The sequence below is a fragment of the Centruroides sculpturatus genome, unplaced genomic scaffold (genome assembly GCF_000671375.1).
Source record: "Centruroides sculpturatus isolate CEXI.00-Female unplaced genomic scaffold, Cexi_2.0 scaffold1109, whole genome shotgun sequence".
Taxonomy (NCBI): Eukaryota; Metazoa; Arthropoda; class Arachnida; order Scorpiones; family Buthidae; genus Centruroides; species Centruroides sculpturatus.
The window spans coordinates 153,199-177,709 of NW_019385423.1; the positions used below are offsets into that span (position 1 = coordinate 153,199).

The following is a 24,511-nucleotide window of genomic DNA, read 5'->3' on the forward strand; positions in this document are numbered from 1 at the left end:
CGGGGTTTAAGTAATGGAATTTAATATAAACAAGGACATTTTCCTACAGAGGTTGCCTGTGTTATTAGCTATACAGTAGAGCGTCGTTTATCCGAAAGCTGGTTATCCGAAANCGAAAAAAGTCTAAGCCAATTAACGTAGAGATAAGAACCCGCTGGATCGGCGATAAAGATTCTAAAGCGTTTGTTGAGGAGATAAGAATTATCAGACCATTGTTAAGTAGAGATCGGAGTTACACAACTTGCTCGAACCATCGCCAGCAATCGGTTCCACCAATTACTCCCCTCTTTCTCTTTCTTATCGCCAAATTTTATCGCTTAAAAATTGACGTCGCCTGCCGAATCGTTCACAACTCGCAATTATTCTTTGGTGAAAACATGAAACTCGCTTTCCTCCTCTTGGCCGTTCTAGTTGCCGCCGTTGCCTCCCAGGTATGTGCCATGTTCTCGAGTGAGGATTTCGTTAACTCACGTTCGCCATTAATCTCTATTTTTAATGTTGCAGGATGTCGATCCTGAAAACGACATTTGGCAGCCCGAATACGACTACGGTAAGCCCACCCTCTTCTATTGGATTCCTAACTATTTATAAATTTCGCCTTGATATAACGGTAGTACCCCTAAATTTAATTCTTCACGTTAATTCTCGCCATTCGCTTTTTTCTAGGCCCGGAACATCCGGTCGTGGTGAAGGGCAAAAATTACATATACGATTACAAAAAATGGATTCCCACTAAGGCGGCCAAACATTCTAAATCTGGAACTACCAAAAAAGCGAAAGGTACCAGAAAGCCGCGAAAACCTTACGACTGGACCAAATGGATTCCGTCCCACGTCAAATCTTTCATTCCCTCGTCCAGCAAATCCTTCGACTGGAAGAGTTTCGTTCCAAAGGATCACCAGTCTTTCGTTCCTTCCTCCTTCGGATCCTTCGATTGGAAGAGCTTCGTTCCTTCGGATCATCAATCTTTCGTTCCTTCCGATCATCAATCCTTTGTTCCTTCGGATCAATCTTTCGTTCCTTCCTCCTACGATTGGAAGAGTCACATGCCTGACAACAAGAAGTCTTTCGATTGGAAGAGCTTCGTTCCTTCGGATCAACAGTCCTTCATTCCTTCGGATCACCAATCCTTCGTTCCTTCGGATCACCAATCCTTCGTTCCTTCGGATCACCAATCTTTCGTTCCTTCCGATCAGCAATCTTTCGTTCCTTCCTCCTACGATTGGAAGAGTCACGTGCCTGCCGACAAAAAGTCTTTCGATTGGCAGAGCTTCGTTCCCGAGGACCAAAAATCCTTTATCCCTTCGGATCACCAATCTTTCGTTCCTTCCGACCAGCAATCTTTCGTTCCTTCCGACCAGCAATCTTTCGTTCCTTCCGATCACCAGTCTTTCCTTCCCTCGGAATTTAAGGCTTTTGAATGGAAGAGCTTCATTCCTAAGGATCGCCAGTCTTTTATTCCGTCCGACCACAAGTCATTTATTCCTTCCGGCCAGAAGTCTTTCATTCCCAAAGAACAAAGGGCTTTCGATTGGAAGAGCTTCATTCCTAAGGATCGCCAGTCTTTTATTCCTTCCGACCACAAGTCTTTTATTCCTTCAGGCCAGAAGTCTTTCATTCCAAAAGAACAAAAGGCTTTCGATTGGAAGAGCTTCATTCCTAAGGATCGCCAGTCTTTTATTCCTTCCGATCACAAATCTTTTATTCCTTCCGGCCAGAAGTCATTCATTCCAAAAGAACAAAGGGCTTTCGATTGGAAGAGCTTTATTCCTTCCGACCACAAGTCANGCATTTATAAATAAAATACAGAACTGGGAGCGATTATTTATGGTTTAGCGTAGTGACAAGTAAATTCGACTTACGTCGTTTTTCATCTTAAGTCGCCTCTCCTGGAACCAATTACTGATGTAAGGCGAGGTATACCTGTATAATAAATGAAATGTTAAAAATTTTTCTGAAATTATCGTAAATAAATTAATATGTTAGAAGTGATTTTTCTTCGGTATAGTGAAAGCTAAGTCATGAATATTTTGCTTATTATTTATAGAAATTTACACTTTATTAAATTTATTTTATTGTTTGTATGTCATTATATGTAATTTCAAATGCCAAACAATGCTTATATTATAAAAATGAAGTTGTTTTAAGCAGCCATTTGTAAAATTTATTTATTTCTTTTTGTAAGAATTTTGTTACAAAGCAAAAAATTGTAGTGATAAGTTCTTAGTTGTTGCAATCTATAATGGTCTGTTCTTCTACACACAAATTCGAGTGTGTAATATTATGACATTGTCCAAATGCCAGGCTGTAATTTTTAATCTTAATTTTAAAAAACTCGCATTGGAAGTTAATATTTAACTAATTGAAGCTTGTAATTCTCTGGTCTTGATTTTCGTCTATTTAACTTCATTCTCAAAGGACAGACGGACAATAGTGCAAATGTATAGATCTACAATTTGAAAATTGCAGTCCAATAACTATTATACGATACAGGATAGTCTTGTATATCAATACAGTGATTTTTATAGAAAGGAGTTATAGGAAAATATTATGCATTTATTAAATAAATATCATAAAACAGATATAATAATACGTTGTTATGCTCATGCAATTACATCAGAAAATAAATGCACGTACAGTACTAGTTTTATTAACTTGGATGGAAATACATTTTATGTAATGAACACAGTGTTTTTAAATTAATATAACAGCCTGTTGAACATTACTTTCAAAATGTATTTTAAAAATTTAATAACTGCAATAATTATAAAATAAAATGTTGAAAAATAAACTAAAAGTGCATTATCTGTATATTAAATTTACTGAAAATACTACATTGTGTTTCTGGCTCCATATTATTATATGTATAAAATACTTACTTTCAGATAGCCAACTGTTGGCTATATAATTTAAACAGTTGGCTACCTGAAAATAAGCATTTTATGCAGATGCTAATGAAAATAATTTATCGTTAAATAAAGGGTGGCCGTAATAAAGTCTAGAAAAATAGGAAAATGTATTATCAATAAATTATGAATATTATAAAATAGGGTTATATTATGTTATTGTGTTGTCCTTCATTAACAATGCAAGATTCACTGTGAATTATTGCAATAAACATGTTACATTAATAAAATAATATATAATTTCAAGATATCATGGCCATCCTATACTTTTAGATATAAGGTAGTGTTAATGTTTATCCATACTTAAGCAAATATCCTCCTATCTTTTCGTTATTACTCAAGATTTATAATAAAATTTGATTTATTTTCAGGTATAATATGTACAAAAGCAAACATTATATATATTTCTAATAAGACTGAACTAATGGACAGAATATCTAATTAAGTATAAATATGAGAAAAATAATTGAATTTTATCAAATTTTTTTTAAAAGATTAAAAATGAAGCTCGATTTTTGCTGCTGTCTGTTCATTAAGTAACGTTTACGTAATTTATATTTGTGAAATAATACTATTTAAACTTTTATTTTTATCAAAGCGGCTTTAAAAAGCTGTTTTTCAAGTTTATATCAAATTATACAATTAAGAATTATCATTATCATACATTTATATATGTGATATGATATGATATGACTTATCACTTAGTAGAAAATCATATGCTGAACATTAGATAATTGTAACCATGAAGTAAACAAATTATTTTATCTCACACTCTGTAATTTGATACAATATTATTGTAAACAGTTATTACACTTCTTTCATTTATTCCAGTTGCTGTTTTGTCACCGTAATAAAATTTTAAAAGTTTAGAGAATATCAAAACACTTAGCTTTACAAAAATATAATGATAATTCTTAAATAAAATTCTTCTAAATCTTGCTTAAATTAATCTGAAGCTTGATTTAAACTAACTTGATGCTTTATTTTAAAATTAAAGCAATTACGGTACTTAACAACAGTTATTTTTGCCATGATTCGTATTTTTTTGTTCTTGATGTCAAATAATAATAATATACAGGTTTTAAAATTAAGAAGCCATCAATCGTAGATTTTTTTTCTTTTTGCGCACAGAATTACCTTTAAATTTCACTGCAGGATTTAACTCTTGCAGTTTTCCTTTTGTAATTAATAAACTATATTTGCCGGTTTTTGTAAAATGCTTTATGAACGTAAATAAATGATTTTCCATTTCATACATTTTTACAACTAATATATAATAGATGATGATATTCTAAACAATTACTATGAAGTTTTTTACTTTAAGATTCAATTTTCATATAAATTTTTACATTATAATTTGTCTAAATGATGAAAAAAATTACCAACATTTAAAATAATACCATATTTATCAAGACAAAAGACAAATTGTTTGTTTTTCCCAATCTTCAACATTCAAAAGTGAGAATTATAATATGAAAAAGTAATGTATTACAGGAATTCATTAGTCATTAACGTAATTTTGTAAATGCAAAGGTAGGTTAATAAAATTATAAACTCTGAAATTATTATTCGGAATTAATATACTAGAATTTTGAGTCAAAATCTTATCTGTACCAATTTATTTCATTTTAATTTAAGTTGAATTATTTTATCAGGGATTAAAAATGAAGCGAGATTGATCTTTTCATTCTTTACTTTTTAATATAGGAGTTAATTCTCTATGGTAATTCTATTCTAAAATTTAATAGAACCAAAATTTGTTACTATATTTTTCTTACTAATTAAATCTAAAAATTAAATTAAATTTTTTATTATTATTTCAAACTCTATTCTCTCTGCTTTATAACTATTTTTATTGTATTTAAAAAGTACTGATCTGTAAGGGATTGAAATGAAAAAAAAGAACTGATCCACGAACACTGCAGACTAGTTTAAGCATTACTATTGGCTAATAAGCAATTATCTTAATAAAAATATTTATTACTTTTTAATTATTAACTGGTTAGAAGAAGTATTTAAGTGATAAATTGACCACTTAAAACTGGCTGAAGAATTTATTGCATTTGGAGATTGGTTATTAACTTAAATAGCTATTTACTTAGATATTGAGGCAATCATTATTAGTTATTACAATCTTAACCAGTGCTTTAAACATTGTTTTATTTGTTATTATTAAACATTTTGTTAACAGCCTAAAATTGTTAGTGTATGCAATTAAAATACGAAATGCCCTCAGTTAAAGAGGATACTCTAAAACCTAACAGACAAATGACACTATATGAATTACTATTAATTAATGATGCTGATTGTATGATTCTTAGATTTATTAATTATAATTATTTAATTGTTTTAATTTGTTCTTTTAATTTCGAATTAATGAAACTCAAATTTCAACTAAATGTAGTTTTATGTTGTCTAATGTTATCAATATAGGAAAGTCCCGAAGTTATTACCGTAAGCAGATTTTATTATATTTATAAATTAGTTTGTTTATATTCTAAAATATTTAAAATGCATATCTTAGATTAGTGTTTCTTAATCTCTTCTTTTACTTGGGTATAGTTAGAGATTTACAATAGAAAGAACATATAATTAGACATTTAAATTTGATATTTGTGTGTGTGTGTGTGTGTGTAGTTTTTATTTTTAAAAATTAAAAATATCCCAAGGATGCATGCACCCCAGATTAAGAACCACTGTTAATACAGTGTTAATATCAATAACATGTTTAATAAATTATTGCGTGATTTGTTTTTTGTTTATTTTACTGTTTCTTACATAAATTTAATTTTATTTTTAAAATTAGGTTACCCAAGTTAATTTGAATAGCATGGTCTGTCCGGCAGTGTCCGATCCGTTCCGGGGTCAGAATTATCGTCTCTGGGCCATCGGTCACCAGACACTCTTGGTGTTAATAGCCGGAAAATTGTACACAATAATTTCTCTGACTTTGCTTCAGATAACGGGTTCATTGGAATGGAACGGAGAAAAGTACATCGTCCTAGTCAAGACCAAAGACAGACAGTTCTGTCCTATCTGCAGCGCGTGCGTTCAGGAAAATAATTGTAATGCCGACGAAGTAAAAATTAAGGAAGAGTAATAGTCACACCAAAAAAATTAATGTCATTATTTGTAAGTGACATTTTATGCAATTTTTTTCGCAAAATGGGTTAGTTATTAATTTATTATAATATATAAACACTTTGACATAAATCTCATTAAAACACAAAAGACATAAATTTGTATGATATATATTAAAAAATTTATAGAAGTAATGTCTTCTTCCACTAATGTGCCATTGGTTACTCTAGTTTATTATGCAAAATAAGTACTTATTTTATAAATAGTCATACAGTAAATGTCCTAATATATATCAAAATAGATGTACGAGATGGTCTTTTTTTATGCATTTCGAGTTAAAAGTAATTATCACTTTATAAGCACTAAAAATCAGCACTTTAAATTTTAAAACCATTTAATTTGTAATGATTTTATACTCATCGACCTAAAAAAAAAAAATAATGTATATAAATGATATAGTACATTACATTGTATAGAAATACAAATATTGAACTTGTACAATTTTGATGTATAAATGTTGCGTTATTTATATGAGAAAGAATGTTAAAATAGAATTGATATTTGTATTAGAATAGTGTGGATTTACTAACTGTAGGAAAAGTTGAAAGGAAATTTCAAAGACGATAGAGCTAACGGCTACATGATAACTTACGGAAGATTCCTAATTTCGTCGAGGGTCTTCCACATTATATCAAGTTTACCAAATTTCTGAATGGGGCATTGCAGTCGTATATCAATTTAAAATGCTTATTCACCATTGAGAACATAATTTTGTACTCAATAGTGAATAAATATTTTAATGGACAACAAAAGACATATTGTTGTGCATATTATTAGCTTTAATTCTTTCTGTCCAATTTATTTGGCTTAAACACACTTGATATATTTTAATTTCTGCAGATATAAACAAGTAGATTTGCCATTCATTCTTATTACATATGTCACAAAAAATGATTTAAAAGTATAAAACATTGTTTTATACATTTCTTTTTGGAGATTGAAACATAAATGAGCGCTCGCTTCTTTCTTTTGCAAATGTTGGAACTAATTATAAAAATTTAAACGTAACTTTCCTATGAAAACTTTAGTTAGTAAATACTTTTCTTGATTATCAATTTATAAGCTATTTATATCATAAGATTGAATTAACTAAAGTCAAATTCAGTTTCCTACTGAATAACAATTCACACACAACATTCCTTTATATAATAAATTGCTTAAAAGCTGAATAAACAATTCTAATTATTCATTAGTAATCATTACAAACATAATTTCAAGAAATGTTTGAAAAAAGTCTTATGGGAGATGAGTTTTATTCTAGAAAAGTAAGGCATAATGTTACTATTGAGGCTCATGATTTATGCCTTATATTTTACACTGTGATAAAAGCACAAGGCAAAGACAAACTTCACATTTAGATTTGAGTGCAATAAAATAAGACAAATAAGAAGAAAAACAAGGGGGAGAATTTGTTTTCAAAACCTATATCAATAAATATTTGGATAAAGCTATGACATTGGAGTTTTGATAAATGTATAAACTCCAATGTTACAGGTTAATTCTAGAATACGTGAAAACATATCTGAATGATTTTTAACTATTAAGTTTGAATTGTTTGTTTAATGATTATTAGTGAAAGGTAGTTAAGTGAACAGAAAGAAATTCCTAATTTATAGATAGTTTAACAACCATTTAAAAGATATATTCTTTTTCATTATTTTAAAGTTCTGATTTGAATTTTCTAAACATATTAAAATATTTTTGTAGCAAATTCTGGCTTGATTGAACTTCTCGTCAAGCCAGATTCCATTTGTATTATTCTGAACAAAATGGCATATTTTTTCGAAGAAAACTAAACAGATTTTATAATTGAATATAAGCACTTTCAAGGTAAATTTTTTTTTTTTTAATTTAAAATTAATATATGTAATTCTAAAACTGATTTATGATTATACTAGAGGTGAGACTAAAATAACTTGTGCATTATTATTATTATTTTGTTCTGTTATAATGAAATTTTTGAAGTAAAGTCGAACGTTTTGTTTGAAATGTTTCATAGAGGTACGCATTGTTTTAGAAGTCAAATATTTACATAATTTAAACATTTCAAACAAAGTATTTTTTAATAAAACTGAATGTTTTATTATACATTTTTAAAAGAATGTATTAGTTATAAAGATTACAACAATAACAACTTATTTTAAAAGATTATTTTATAGATTTTATATATATATACATTTTATTAATGTACTTTGTAAACTTTCCAACCACAAGAATATATATATATAAGGAACTTTCACATTCCAAATTTTAAATTGTAAACTAGTCTATGCTTTAAACAAACTGTCTGTTTCCCAAGATTCCATTTGTCTCAGTCAATTTTGTTTTACTTTGATAATTTTCTAAGAACACTCTTTCATTTCTGATATTTATTGTCAGGCTCTTATTTCGAAAATAAATTTCCTGGTATAATTGGTCACATTAAAAACAATTTGGTGGGTATGTTCTTGAGACATATATATACTGTCATTTCGGACAAATCTGGAAGTAAACCTAGTGGATTTGTATCTGGGGGACAGGAAAAGTAAGAGAAATCAAAACTTATAATTTGAAAATAAGTTTTATTCCATCAAAATAAGAGTTAAAATATGTATAGTAAGCAAATAAGTGTAGTGAATACAGATCAGATGAGCTGTTTCTGAATTTGACCTTCAGAATAAGATGAATCAAGTTCTGAAAATTTATTAATGGATTCCTTTATTCATTAGTAAAATTCCTGATTTACGAAAATTGAATTTTTCATTGATTCACCTAAAAAATTGTTTTTAATTTAAATAATTTATTCGTATTTTTGTAGTTTTATTCAAGTTTAAGTGTGTTGTTTTATTGTGAAAATCAAACGTTTTCAGACTATCTATTCCTTTTCAATCTTTCTCAAATGTAATTTTTTAAATTAATCTCATTTTTAGCTTATTTAAAGGTCGAAAGATCATTCAAATCATTAATAGTTACCATTTAAAGAAGGTTGAAGATATTTTTAACCTAGCTTTAAATAACAACCACCTGACAATTTTCATATCTTTAACTGTTTAAAGATCTCAACAGAGAATTGTTTGTACATACAATTTTCCTTGATTATTGGATAGTTTTTCATTGAGACTTATTTAGTCTCCTTATTCACAAAATTAGAATGAAATTCTTAATTGTTTAAAGACAGGAAGGCATTACAAATGCTTTTATTCATAAGTATTTAATTTAAAGAATTTTTTTTCTTTCTTATGATGAATAGTCTGCAACTTTCTTTTCCACTTAAGTACAAAATAATAAATGTAATAAGTATATAAGAGATTGCCAAAGGTTAACAAGCATGATACACTATAATAAAATATTATATAATATGAAACGAGGGTGGTAGATCGATATTAAAGTATGGAGATTTTCCGAGCTGTCGGAATTTCCTTACATGGAGGAATAAATTTTGAAAACTGCCATAAAGCTTTCAACTTTTCCTAACTTAATATTTAATAAGAAAACTCTGTGAAAAAGTTTATAGTCACAATCCCTTTCTATTGGTAGAAATTAAATTGTAAGAAATTCGACTAAAGTTTTGATCGGAATAACTTCTTTTAAGACTTTAAATAAGTTTTTTAGGATAAAGTTTTATTACATTATTCGTATAGACCAGTGATTCCCAAAGCGGGATCTACCTCCCTCTTGAGAGCTGTAGAAGACTCTGGGCAGTGCTGGAAGGCAAGAGGTGATAAAGGTGTTGGGCACTACCATCCCTTTGGGGTAATAGAAGACTGAAGGACACTGAAGACAAGGGGGTGATAGGGGTGTTGGAAGACAGAGGAGACAAAAATTAATTTTGAAACAATAAATATGTAGCATACATGTACTAAAAAGGGGCAGTAGTCCGAAAAGTTTGGGAAACACTGGTATAGACTATGTATTATACGTGACAATATAGATAATATATTTAAAGAAATTGTTATAATAAGAGAATTATGTTTAATATATATTAATTTAAATGCTATTTAAACTATTGTTATAAATGAATCAGATGTAAAGGTATTTATAATGGAATACAGTGGAATTTCTGATTTGACATTTAAGGGACCATTTGTTTAAGAATTCGTAAGACATATTACAAATCGTCAACCGACCGTTTTGGGATGTGTTTTATGCAACATTTTTTGTATTAATTCGGGTGAGACTCATCGAAAAAACTAAAAAAAAGGTCACGATTCATTTTGTGCCGTTTGTAACAAATTATTTTAATGTAAAGCCATTTATTTTGTTTTACCTTATCTCGATGTATTTACTGTATCATTAATCGTGAGAGAGACCATTAAAGCACCGAAGTTGTACTCGACTCGTATTCGATTTCCAAATGTTTTCACTCTAATTTTGACCTTGTTTGCAGCTTTGTCTTTGTATGACACTAGGTTACACAACAGAAGCATTAAGCGCGCGCAGAGAATCTCATCGTCTGGAGGAGCCTCAAAAATTACGTAGCAAAAAGGCATGCCTTTAAAATTTTAGCGAACGGTTAAGTGCCCACTAAGAGGACCAATGGATAAAACCACTGAACATTGGTCGTGAATTCGCGGCCGGCCACGTGATTTTCCGGGGTTTCTTTACGTTAGTAACACCTAAATAGGGGCCACTTTATCATAAAAGTTCTCCGGAAAGGCATCCCCTCAGAAGATTGCCCACGTGTCGGCATATATAGGAATAAAACTAAACTGAACGCTTTTCACACCCGGCAAGAATACTGGCATAACTCATAAATTGACGATTTTACTAGCTTTTTTAGTATAAAATCGTTTTTACGTAAAGGGCCTTAAAGGAGGTCGTGTATCTCTCCAGTAGGGTCGGACTTAATGACTCTCTTACTCGTTATATAGTTATAAAAGTATTAACGAATTACGAGGATCATTCATTCTATACATCACATGTCTCCTTCCATTCCTTTCATCTTACTGTTCACAAAATTTTTGCAAGTAATGAACTTGCAAAATCTACCAAAACATTAAAACATTTTTCCTTTATTGGAATAAATATTTTGTTAATATTAACAAAAACAAATGACGCCAATGTTGTTAAAAAAGTTAACAATGATACTAGAGAGAATTACCCACAACTAATTAAAACGTAAGTTACGGATAATTCGGGAAAAACATTCTGTATAAATTCTAAATAAAAAGAAAAAATCTAGCAACGAGTTGCTTAACTTTCCCGGCTGTTATGTGATTTAATTTTAAAAATAACTTTTATATTATTTTTATTTATTAATCTTGATGCCCCACACACACAATTATCATCTGGTCATGATATTTTATTATTAAAAAAAACTATGCTTTTTGTCATTTATAGTTAGTTATATGATTTTGAGGATGGGGATGAGTTTTATAAACAATTGTAAATGCTAATAATCCCACCTCTTTCGATATATGATACCCCTTTCTATATCTTCGTCCATTCGACCTTTAACCATCAAAACTCAATTCTCCTTATACTGAGTCTCAAAATATGGAGATTTGTATAAAAAAAGAATGTATATCCGGAGGGTCAAATTTGACACGATTCGAATACTTCTCTTATAGTGTATATCATATATGTGGCCATTTCATAATTATATATTAGAAAAAATTTAAATAAAATACGAGAGATGGCGCAATACGCAATTTTAAATGTCGTTGCCGAGAAAGTTAAGCAACTTGTAGTAGTTGGTCGTGGGCTCTAGCCTGGCCAACGTTAGCCTGGGGGGTTGGCCACGTGAGTTATTCACTATTTCAGAATTTGTCTTACTAATGAGTTGAAAAACCTGCGAATTCTTTATTTAATTACAACAAAATTTCGGAAATTATTTTAATAAAATAATTTTCAAATCGATATTAAAACTTATCAATTGCTCAGATTGCAACACAAAAAGATAAATTTCAGGTCGTCGATTAACAATTATGACATCATTCAAGTGTCGTATTATCATACTTTATGTACATAATTGAATAATTTCGTGGAATCAAATACAAACGGTTTCTACAAAAAATCAGCAATATTATTATTTATTGTAAAATATTTAAAATACAGTAAAACCCGCGTAAATCGGAATTTACTGTATGCAATTAGAGTTGTCGTTTCTTGTAATTATAAATGTAATATAAGTGATCGTGTTCATCCTTTTCGTTTATTACAAATAACTAAATTGTAAGAACGTTTGAACAATTGACAGTCTGACTAATGTAATTTGCTCTGTCAATTTTTTTGCTGTGCCCTTGTCGGGGCAAAGCTTGCAAACAAATAATTACGTCAATTAATTTTGGGTTATTTTCACAAGTAGATTATACAATACAGTATTGTATCAATACAAAAAGACACCCTCGATCACAGACCCCTCTGTCTATCTCAACCGCTTTTACGATTATAATTTATAGAACGTTTTCCTCGATACCAGGAGCAAATGCACCATTTTCTCCCTCTTCGTACACCTATTTCATTACAATTTGTCATTTGTCCGTTTATTATGAATAAATATTCATAATAAATGAACGAAAACGATGTTATTTAAGTTGTTTTTAAGATTTAAAGTTACGAAAATAATTGTATCAGAACTTGGACTAAGTATAAGACAAATCATTATTATGAAACAGATAAGAGCACTCGAATGGAAGAACTAAATGATAATTAAATAATCGGTAGCGCCGATAAGTTTTGTTTTGCAAATTGCTTATAAACAATCCCCTGGTTTCAGCAATCGCTCGAGAGTTTTCACAATAAAGTTGTGATGACACTGATGATTTTGGAGGTACAAAAATTAAATGCGTGCACATTTAAATTACGAAAATTTTCGGAGAATTTGCTAGTGCTTTCTTTTTTCTTATTTTAAATAAAGGGGTCCTGGCACCCTTCATTTGTTTTGTGTCCTTGGTATTTAAGAACAGTTGCCTTGATATGCCATTGTTCTTAAATACATAACGACCTCCTGGACAATCGTTTCGAGCCTCTTTGAGAACGAATAACTCCTCTTAAGAAAGTAGAAATCGTTTCGAAACGAGATGAGGATTGAATTTGTTTTACTAAAACAATGTACGTACGCTATTGTCAAATCGACGCCATTTTGACATTTCTTCGTTACATAAAGGTGAAAATGACGACAAATTCACCCAAATGGCAATAATGCAATGTAATGTTAATGCTTTGTAAACAATCTTTTTTTTTTCAGACTTATAAATTCCGACTGTATTTTCTTAATTTCAAGAACGGTGATAGATAAATGAAACTGAAGACCGGGTATGGGAATCTTAGGAACAGGAGGGAGGATCGATTAACAATATACGAATTTCCGATTCAAGACGGAAGTCACGTTATTTAAATTCAAAAATTCCCCCCCCCCCGAAAACAGTTAGATGATCGGAACGACTCCATTGCTAACGGGAAAGTATGATGTACAGGGATAAGCCACTACTAATTTGAGGTGGAGAGCATATATTATAAATTAAATAAACTAAAAATATTATAAAAAATTGCAGCCCGGTAAAGTGTGTTGTTGCATACCTCAGGTAGGGACACTTCTCATTTCTTATCAGTTTACTTAATAGAGCTGCCAGAAATATTCTCCCCCTCTGTTTTGTATTGTTCTTCTAGAGGCACTAATTCCAGAATATCTTTTAGGAACTTAATGACTTCCGAGTTTATGAGAAATAAATTTAAAGATGATTTCAAGTTCTGAAAATCAAAAAATATATTCTTCGTTCACTGAAATACCCTGCAGAACCTCAAGTATTACGTTCTCAGTTTTTAATAGGAATCTGAGAGGTTTAGCGCATTTCTCCAAGCCTTTGTCCGCTAACTTAAAGCCTTATTCTTCTCTGCATTGAGTCCAAAATCTGAATTAGTTTCTTTGCTTTTAGGGTTTACAATGTATGTCCGAAGACCGCTCAAGTTTTATGTTTTCGTAACTAATAAAAATGGATCACGGCTAGTATTTTTAATTGTTTCCACCCCTTATGGCACACGGGGTGGAAACAGATAAAACATAAAAAAACAGGCATTGATTACCTGAAAACTTATTTGGAATAAACTTCAAAAAAATGTATTAAATAAGTTACGATGACGTAGCAGGAAGGTATTCGCTGGTTGGCCATCACAGCAAGAGTAAAATTTTTGTATTCGTTGGCGGTTGCGTCACGTGGTATGGGAAGAGGCTCGTGTAGTTAATAGTAACGGACGTAACATTCCTCTCGCCCCGTGAGCCGGAAGAAGCCGGGTGTGAGAGCAAAAGTGAGATGCAAACTCGTTAGAAATTCCCAAAAATGGCTTTTGAATCTGGAATTTCGTACGAAGGAAAGTTTTGGTAGAAGTCAGACAGCCATTGAAAGTGGAGGATATTTCCGTCCGTTGTTTTCCATTGGAATCGAGTCAGTGAGGAGCGTGGTAAAGGTGACATCAACAAATATGGGCTATCTACATTTAAATGCAATCGCCAGATAAAGGAAACGCGATAATATCGAAGCTCTGACTTCAAAATTACAATCAGATTGGATTTACGTTTACGTTTTCGGATCCGAACGATATTTTCATACTAAATCGAAGGTGGAGAGAACGATTTGAGCAAGACGACGTGAGACAGATCTCGAGAGAGCCGCTCTCGCTGCTGAAAAATTCGAACGGGAACAGGTGGGCAAACGGTTCGACCCACGAAAAAAGTCTAAGCCAATTAACGTAGAGATAAGAACCCGCTGGATCGGCGATAAAGATTCTAAAGCGTTTGTTGAGGAGATAAGAATTATCAGACCATTGTTAAGTAGAGATCGGAGTTACACAACTTGCTCGAACCATCGCCAGCAATCGGTTCCACCAATTACTCCCCTCTTTCTCTTTCTTATCGCCAAATTTTATCGCTTAAAAATTGACGTCGCCTGCCGAATCGTTCACAACTCGCAATTATTCTTTGGTGAAAACATGAAACTCGCTTTCCTCCTCTTGGCCGTTCTAGTTGCCGCCGTTGCCTCCCAGGTATGTGCCATGTTCTCGAGTGAGGATTTCGTTAACTCACGTTCGCCATTAATCTCTATTTTTAATGTTGCAGGATGTCGATCCTGAAAACGACATTTGGCAGCCCGAATACGACTACGGTAAGCCCACCCTCTTCTATTGGATTCCTAACTATTTATAAATTTCGCCTTGATATAACGGTAGTACCCCTAAATTTAATTCTTCACGTTAATTCTCGCCATTCGCTTTTTTCTAGGCCCGGAACATCCGGTCGTGGTGAAGGGCAAAAATTACATATACGATTACAAAAAATGGATTCCCACTAAGGCGGCCAAACATTCTAAATCTGGAACTACCAAAAAAGCGAAAGGTACCAGAAAGCCGCGAAAACCTTACGACTGGACCAAATGGATTCCGTCCCACGTCAAATCTTTCATTCCCTCGTCCAGCAAATCCTTCGACTGGAAGAGTTTCGTTCCAAAGGATCACCAGTCTTTCGTTCCTTCCTCCTTCGGATCCTTCGATTGGAAGAGCTTCGTTCCTTCGGATCATCAATCTTTCGTTCCTTCCGATCATCAATCCTTTGTTCCTTCGGATCAATCTTTCGTTCCTTCCTCCTACGATTGGAAGAGTCACATGCCTGACAACAAGAAGTCTTTCGATTGGAAGAGCTTCGTTCCTTCGGATCAACAGTCCTTCATTCCTTCGGATCACCAATCCTTCGTTCCTTCGGATCACCAATCCTTCGTTCCTTCGGATCACCAATCTTTCGTTCCTTCCGATCAGCAATCTTTCGTTCCTTCCTCCTACGATTGGAAGAGTCACGTGCCTGCCGACAAAAAGTCTTTCGATTGGCAGAGCTTCGTTCCCGAGGACCAAAAATCCTTTATCCCTTCGGATCACCAATCTTTCGTTCCTTCCGACCAGCAATCTTTCGTTCCTTCCGACCAGCAATCTTTCGTTCCTTCCGATCACCAGTCTTTCCTTCCCTCGGAATTTAAGGCTTTTGAATGGAAGAGCTTCATTCCTAAGGATCGCCAGTCTTTTATTCCGTCCGACCACAAGTCATTTATTCCTTCCGGCCAGAAGTCTTTCATTCCCAAAGAACAAAGGGCTTTCGATTGGAAGAGCTTCATTCCTAAGGATCGCCAGTCTTTTATTCCTTCCGACCACAAGTCTTTTATTCCTTCAGGCCAGAAGTCTTTCATTCCAAAAGAACAAAAGGCTTTCGATTGGAAGAGCTTCATTCCTAAGGATCGCCAGTCTTTTATTCCTTCCGATCACAAATCTTTTATTCCTTCCGGCCAGAAGTCATTCATTCCAAAAGAACAAAGGGCTTTCGATTGGAAGAGCTTTATTCCTTCCGACCACAAGTCATTTATCCCTTCCGGCCAGAAGTCTTTCATTCCCAAAGAACAAAGGGCTTTCGATTGGAAGAGCTTCGTTCCTAAGGATTACCAGTCTTTTATTCCTTCCGATAAGAAATCTTTCGATTGGAAGAGCTTCGTGCCCGAAAGTCACCAGAATTCCGACTGGCACAGTTTCGTTCCTTCCAGCTTTCGTTCTCACTTAGGAAGCGCATAAAGACCAAAGACAATACATATTTAAATTAAAGACTGATATTTTCGGCAAGAACGTTTAAATAATTCTCTACTCGTTTTTATATTTTAGTGTTTCGGAAGTTTCAAACAAATTAACTTTGTATTATACGTATTATAAAATAAAAAAAAATTTCCACAAATAAACTGTCCTGGTGTTAAAACAGACTTTTCTAATGCAGTTAAACCCGTGTAAAACAGAATCGCACGGTACCCGTTTTGAACAGGTTTTACTGTATTATTTTCTCAGTTGTTATATATAACAGAGGGAAAGTATGGCTAGCGTAAAAACCTTGGGGATCAAAAAATAACCCCCAAAGATTTAAAAATTCTTGGACTCCGGGACTTTGAAACATTCAGAAATGCAAAAATATCGGGTTTTTCTGTATATAAGGATATTAGTGTGTGTGGGGGGAGCACAATTTTGTTCGCCCACTTAGAAGTTTAATAACTCCTGTGCTTTCTGCCGAAAATTTCTGAAATTTTGCAGGGAGGTTTGTATATTAGTGGCATCGATGCTATTAAATTTTCATTGTTAAAGATCGAGGGGATGGGAAGATAGAGGTTTTTAAATACAATCTCATAACGGATGGCGCCACAAACAATTTTAAATTTTATTTGTATTTATTTTATTCAATAATCAGGCTTATCTGTAGCCTACGAAATAGACACAGGTCGGGAAGTAGTTCAATTTACCGCCACCAGGATGACTTTTCGACGCCATTTTTAAACTTACGCCAATCTCCTGTCCATGTGAAATTAGTAAACAGTTTTTCTGGAGTGAAAAAAAACCAAAGATAAATAAAGAGTACTTTTTTATTACCGATTTCCCGTTTATAATATAGTGAATTTTAACTTTAGAAATTATTTATTAAACAAATTTTCGATTTTCTTTTATTTAGAAAGGACATTGAATTAAATTTTATTTCCGATTATTCCTGTTGCCAAAGTGGAAACATTTCGTAATTTAAGCTGGAAGTCCTGTTTTACTTCACATTAATACCACGTTCCGGGGTTTTTGCAATCTCTTGAAACCTTGAAAGCAAAAAAAAAGGGGGGGAAATTCTATATGTGTGTGTCTATTTCGTTTAATATCTTAGGATTGGGATTAAGAAACGAAGTTTGGCATGGTAGTTTGTGTATAAGGGGCATTGATGCTATTAAATTTTGATGGTTAAAGGTCGAAGGGATGGGGAGATAGTGGATAACGTGGATCACGTGCCATATCTGGAGAGGTGTCATACTTAATAAAGACTTCACTCATTACAGTCGACCCCCTATAACACTGTTGATTATTCCGTTTTATATGAATTCCATGTCGTACGAGTCACTTAGATTTTACAAATACGTGTGCCGGGCTGTAAACGGCTCATGTATCTGTAAAATCTAAGTGACTCATACAACATGGAATTCATATAAAACTGAATTTTCAACAGTGTTATAGGGGGGTCGACTTGTATTACATTTACAATTATTTTTAAATTCATCTCTACTATCAAAATTAAGCTTTCAACTATTTTAAAATAATTAATAATATAAAAGTTATTTTTAAAACAACAGCCTACAGGCCCATTATGGGTTCGGCCAGGCCCACAATGGGGCTGCCGAGTGGTGAGGGACGGGGCCCGACATATCCGAACGGACCACCCCCGAAAAATTCCTGGGGATTTTTCGACCCGTTCGGATTCGAGCCCGGGTCCCCCAAAGCGGCAGGCTGCCACCTTGACCGCTTGGCCATCCGGCCACACAATTTATCAGCTTTAAGTGTGGTGGTGAGTGGTGACTAAACAATCCTACAGAAGAAATGTCATTACTTTTACATCTATGGCTTTATTTTCGTATTTATTCAGAGATATCGAAGACGTTTGTGATGCTGATTTCTCGAACAAAATATCATACTTAACAGACTTTTCGAAAAGGAAGAATGGCGGCCTTTATTGTACAACATGTTTGGTGGAAGTATGGACATATCTTTCGAAGCAATGGTCCGATTTTCCTGAAAATTTCTAAAAATATTTTACCCTAATACTCAAATCTACCTGTCAAATTTCAGAAAATTTCCACAAAAGGCACAGGAACTATAGAGCTTCAAAGTGGGTGAAAAAATCGTGCTCACAACACATATACAGAAAAATTCCCAATTTTTTTGGCATTTCCCGAAGTTTCAAGGTCCCGAATCCAAACACGTAAAAACTGTTGTGGCCAATTTTTGTTTTATATAACAGTTAGGCCCTTTATTTTCATGTCTGTTTTAGCCTAGAGGACTAATGAGTTAAAATGTAAAAAAGGGCAACGACTAGATTATCGATTCAATTCGGATGCCCTGAAAGGCCAAAGATAAATTAGTCAGAGTGGGCAACCTTTTTTGATGTGCGAGCAAATCCTAGACAAAATTTTCTTACATGATAAGCGAAATTTTTAGGAGCCCTTTCCGTCTGGCTGCCTGGTGAATGGTACAACTGAGCGGGATAAAACTTCTAAATAAGTACTGTTTAACGCATAGATAGATGGAAAAAAGTCGTTAGCGTGCCACGTTTGTCACGCGTACCAAGGATTGACCACCTCTAGTTTAAGTTCTTGACGCTTTCGCAGTCCAAACTACGAATTTCTCTAAATACGAAGTGTTTCTGGTTGACACTAGCCTTATTTTTCCTACCGACGCGTGTTTGTTTAAGTGGGAAGGACACCTGATTCTACCTTCAAGAAGATTTCCGGGTCTGCCATGATTCAAACCCGGTCTCGTGGAGTGACTGACTAATGCCTTTACCGAGTCAGTTAAAAAAATATGAAGACCGAAAATGTGTTCGAAAAATGCGACGCTTTATTTAATCTCTCAAGAAATATAGCTTCGGAATTATGTACAATTGTCTTGGGGAAAGGAACCTTGGCAGAGAGTCCTTCCAGTTTAGGAGACAGAAGGGCGGTGGGAGAATGAAAACGGCAGAAAGGAAGAAAAAGAAGAGCTTCAAGAGATGATCAGTTTTCCTTCAGAGTACCCATATTTGTCTTTGTACTCGTCGAACAGTTGCTGCAGACTCTCGATGTAATCCTGATGCAACTTCTGGATCTGTTCGTCGGTCGGATTCTCTGTCTTCTCCACTTCGATAGGCTTTCCCACTGAAACGACAAAGAAAAAAACCAATCAGATTCTCACACTTCGTCCATTACTATTCTTACGACGGTCCGTTATCGATGACACTGTCTTATTCGGCTCCTAAGAAACGCCTATAACAGAAATTTCGTCCGGAAACCAGGCCGTTGGGAGGACAATCTGGGGAATTTTTCTTAAACTCGGAAAATTCTTAGGGTGTGTAGTGGTTCCTACTCCTATAAAATTAATGTTGTTTTTACTAATAAAAAAATCTTTAAAAGACTGATATTAATAAAGGAATATTCTCTATGTATTTCATTAGTTCAAAAAAAGGCAAAAGGGATCCTCTTATTCCGGGCCCATACCAAGCTCACAGCCCTACCGGAGACCGCCGATCGGATTCAGATTTTGTGGTTCACCTGACCCATAGACACGACGATTGAGGGCAGATAACACCTTAACATACGAAGAAAGCTTTAGTCCAGAGATGTTACTTTCACTATGTAGAACGGCCCGGTTCCCCTTGCTCCACCATTGGAGCGTGCGTTTCAAAATGGAAGGTAAATACTCACCGACTGTGACGATTTCCTTTCTGAAAGGCATGTAGCCCATATTGTATTGGAATACGCCTCTTCCATAAAATAGGGGTGGCGAAAATCCCAGGATCTTGGTCAGGCTGTTCTGCATCTTCCTGAGGAAGGATCCATCCGGGTTTTCCAATTGTTTGAAGATGTCGTTTTCTCCGAACGAAAAAGAAGGAACCAGCGAAGCCCTGTCATTAAATTGTAGAAGTTTGAGTAAATCTATTTTCTAAGTAGTATTTTCTAAAGTTGAATATTCGTTCAACCCTGGGTCTTTCTCCGGTGGAACGTATTTGCCACCAAACGTTCGCAGTCACACCTCGTTGCCAGAAACTTGTGAGTAAGCCTTAAAACGAATACTTTTTACCGTGGCAGTCGGGTATTTCCGATCCGACAGACTTAATGTTGTAGGTCGATATAGAGAGAAACCGACAGATGGGATTAGCCAATAACGGGTGCGGATAAGAGTAGAAAAAAAAAAGAAACTCACCCGTATCTTAGAGCCATCTTGACGAATCCTTTTCTTCGTCGCAAAGTCAAGGTGACGGTTCCCGGGTGAGCGTCCAGAGCTTCGGCTGCCCCTCCGATGACCAGTACCAAGGCCCGTCCTTTTCCTTTTTTGGTGAGAAGCCATTCGATGCCCTCTTTGGTGGCCGCGCACGTACCTTTTAAAATAACACAACATTACTTACGTCGTCTCTAAACGCTGCCCACACTAATGCCTTCAATTGCTATCAATCTGAGAAATTATACGTGGTTTTGCTCCCGTACAGTGGGGATTTTAATTGTATTTTTATCTCGTGTATAATTAGTTGCAGAATAACCTGGATGCGTATTAAAAAACTCGAATAGTATCCACATCCCTGTACGAAGTTTTTGTCCTTAACATCAAAATGCGCTCAAATCGTCTTTTAAGGAGAATCAAAAGTACAGTAAAACCTGTGTAAACCGGACTCTCGCGGTACCGAATATTTTATCCGATTTGGCAGGGGGTTTTTTTTACACAGAAAATCACTGCGTTTCGAATAATTCTTCCCGTTTAGGTAGGTTTCCGTGTTATTAAGGTTCCGTTTTGGACAGGTTTTACTGTATAGTAACCTCTACATCTGGTGGTAAAACCTCCAACGCGCTCCTCATTCATAGTTACCGTTTTGGACGTTCTTACCTTCAGATTTAGAGGTAAGTTTGGAAGACATTGGATTGTTAATAGAAAATGGCGTCGGTTACACTGGGTAATAAAATGAAAGCTATGTTTGGCGTTTGGAGAATCTCTCTTGAGTGTCCAACAGCAATCAGCAAGCATTCTTGAATTCCACTGGCCCTGATACCTCTTTTCCACGATAGAGATATCCCAGTGTTCGTCACTGACAGCACCAAGATTGTCTGGGAAGAAATCCAAGATATGCATTTTGAGGGACATATTACATCCCATATCTTCGTAAGAGCCCATTCACAATTTCGTAGTAATTTGGAACTACAAAGCTCAAATGTCGAGGACAGCCTTTTGCCCACTCTGTCAGACATTTTACACAAGTTGAACATATGATATGTGGTGCAGAATTCTTATCCTGATCGCCCACTTTACAATCAAAATATAGTTCATAACATTTTTTAACAAGCACTCACATAGAGCTATAAATCACAAGACAAACGGAATTCATCTTCACTCAATGCAAATACCACAAATTCTGTGCAGTAGTGTCATGAGTCATGTGTGATTCATTAGTCTGCTATCTGGGTAACAAGTTGGTAAAACAAACATGTTAAACGGATCCCACCTTTGTCCCTTCCCCCCCTGCAAGAGGTGCAGGAAAGTTTCTGTGACGGCCAGACACGGAGCCAAAATTTAAGTCTATGATTACGGAAAATCAGAGGGTGATAGAAAAATTTCAATCCCATATTTGAAATTAGTACAAATAGTTCTATTAGACACAATTTCTCTCTTCTGTGTGCCAAAAATCATGTCGACCAGTGTTATCTACACACCTAGAGGCTTTTACTTTCCTACGTTTTGTAGAATACAGTAAAACCTGCCTAAAACGGAACCTGAATAATACGGAACGTAAGGTAAAAGATTAAACTCTGACCCTTCCATCCCGGGTTTTTTACATTTATTGGCATTTTCACACTCCACGAGCCCATGAAAAACTTACAAAATGTGTGTACTGTCTGTCTATTTTGCATTATATCTCAGGACTGGACGAACGAAAAACTTGGCAGGGTTATCTTCAATATGTGGGGCATAGGTTTTATTAACTTTCGGATATTATAAATCGAGGAGAGGTGAAATAAAGAGGGGTCGTATGTCATATCTTGAGTGGAGTCAAACTTAAAAATTTGTAGATAAATTATTTATAGAAAAGGAATGATAAGACTCTTATATAATCTTGTGTGCTATTGAATAACTTGATTAGGGTGTTACGAAACGTTAGTAAATAAAATAGTCATAAATAGAATTGGTGAAAATAACATCTAAACACTTGAAAGCAGACATATATCCAATTGATCAAATTTGGCAAATACTCCCATAATATTGCTTTAAATTTACTAGTAATTAATAGAGTACCAAGGTGTGAATGGGGTTTGACTATGGGGAAGAATTTCTAACGGGAGAGAAAGCTAGAAAGGTAAGGCCCACCAGTAGCACGAACACCACCAAATACTAGAAGTTGATGAGTTTGCGCCTGACCATGTGGAGTTTTCTGGGTTTTCTTCACGTTTGATACCTAAATAGGAACCAGGAGGATTTCTCATAGAAAGTCCTCCGAGGTGTCATCCCCCTTAGCACATCACCTAGGTGTTGCGTTACCTTTATCTTAGAAGGGCGTGCCCAAATTAATAACTTAATTAAAGAAGATTGCGCACCGATTGTCTTTAAAATGTGTTCCTCCCAGTGTTTGCCGGAAGATAAAAAAAAAGGTTCTTCCGATCTAAATAGATTGGACCATTACAAAAAGTTAATCGAATGATGGATTAATTCTCAGAAAACGACGGATTGGGGCCATTTCCGATGTGACGACTTCCTTTTCCTCCAGCGAATCTACGAGTCGGGATGACTGTCAAAAATATGGCGGTCGCGCGCGCGTAAACTCGAAAAAAAAAGTCGTGAGTTACTTACCCGTGGCCAAGATGAGTTCCCGATGGAACGGGAACCAAAACTGTCCTTCGAGAGTCAATAAGTGAGGCTTCATTCCGGGAAAGACACGTGAAAAATCGTTAGCTTCGGTGGCGAAGTTGCAGAAGGCTCCGGCGCAGACGATACCATGAGGGTGGTAGCCCACGATGTAGTTCTTTTCGGGGCTCAGTTCGGCCGTCTTTACCAGTTTGATGGGAAAGTAGCTCTTGAAATACTTCCAGACGGTCCAGTTGCGCACCCAGTCGAATTTCCTCCCCCCTCGGTTGCAGATGTCTCTGTCGTAGAGGACCCAAGCGGCGTACAATAGTGGCACAAAGTGAAATTGGGTGAAGAAAAAAAGGTACAGACACAACAGGATGCCGCCCACTCCCACGAAAAAGAAGCTGGTACAATAATAGAGGACGGCCGCCGTCTGTAACCGGCGTTCTATGGGAATAAGAAAGGGGGCGAACTCGATCCCCAGGATTTTCATTTTGCTCGAGCTAGAAAGAAAACAGAAAAGTCGCGTCAGACCGATTCGCGTAGACAGGAGACGGCGAAAGCGCCGCCGCGCAGCGTCATCGACCTCTACCTACTTAAGTTATATACAGAAAAAGTTTACGTCGCTTCGCGTAGTTACGTGTATTACCGTACGTCCACTCGTTCGAAAAACCGAACTTTCGGAAGGCGCTGCCCTCCCGAAGCGGAAGTAGACGTTTCGTCATTATCGGAGAGCGGAAGCGCCGCCCAGCGCCTTCGCCCGTCGCTTACCTACACCGCCAGCCGAATCTTCATTCTTCCTCCAGACGAACAGTTGTTTCTTTCGATCGGCGGTGGAGAACTTTAATCCCATGAACGAATGTCGTTTCGTCCAGATAACGATAATGAAGATCCGCCTCCCCCTTATCGCTCAGTTAGTCGTTTATCGCAATAAACACGCCTCGCGCTTCGAAGGTACTCGGCGCGCCGCTCGACGCCGCGATAAGAACGATAAAAGGGAGCAAATCTTTTTTCGTCTGTACAATTTTTTGAGTCTTTTACGTTAAACGAACGGCGGCAACAAGAATTACGCTTATTTGTTAGCGGTTCATAAATAGTCGAGCTTTCAGAAACGGAAGCGCTCTCCGGGATCCAATATG

At 35.0% G+C, this 24,511-nt stretch overlaps 3 protein-coding genes across 4 annotated transcripts in view; 2 read left to right on the plus strand and 1 right to left on the minus strand.

Annotated features, from left to right (window-relative positions):
* LOC111638845 (transmembrane protein 164-like) overlaps positions 1-10,362 on the plus strand; it is a 36,597-nt gene extending 26,235 nt beyond the window's left edge. Inside the window, exon 6 of the mRNA XM_023384601.1 lies at positions 5,713-10,362. Coding sequence (XP_023240369.1) covers positions 5,713-6,006 — 294 coding nt within the window. The 3' untranslated portion in view covers positions 6,007-10,362. The remainder of the gene's footprint in view (positions 1-5,712) is intronic.
* A 4,248-nt stretch (positions 10,363-14,610) lies between these two features.
* Positions 14,611-16,584, plus strand: LOC111638850. The gene is made up of 3 exons (XM_023384609.1): positions 14,611-15,008; positions 15,082-15,127; positions 15,244-16,584. The coding sequence occupies exons 1-3, from the start codon at positions 14,955-14,957 to the stop codon at positions 16,569-16,571; spliced, it is 1,428 nt and encodes a 475-aa protein (XP_023240377.1). The 5' UTR covers positions 14,611-14,954; the 3' UTR covers positions 16,572-16,584.
* Positions 16,585-19,384: 2,800 nt separating this feature from the next.
* LOC111638848 (2-acylglycerol O-acyltransferase 2-like) lies at positions 19,385-24,375 on the minus strand. 2 transcript variants are annotated; one of them, XM_023384607.1, is made up of 5 exons: positions 24,144-24,375; positions 23,376-23,875; positions 20,748-20,922; positions 20,249-20,448; positions 19,385-19,702 (listed from the first exon to the last, which is right to left on the minus strand). In XM_023384607.1, exons 2-5 carry the CDS (start codon positions 23,863-23,865, stop codon positions 19,551-19,553), a joined length of 1,017 nt encoding a protein of 338 aa, XP_023240375.1. In that variant the 5' UTR covers positions 23,866-23,875; positions 24,144-24,375; the 3' UTR covers positions 19,385-19,550. The 2 variants fall into 2 exon arrangements, with proteins under 2 accessions (XP_023240375.1, XP_023240374.1); XM_023384606.1 differs by having other exon boundaries at positions 23,969-24,375.
* Positions 24,376-24,511: the final 136 nt, after the last annotated feature.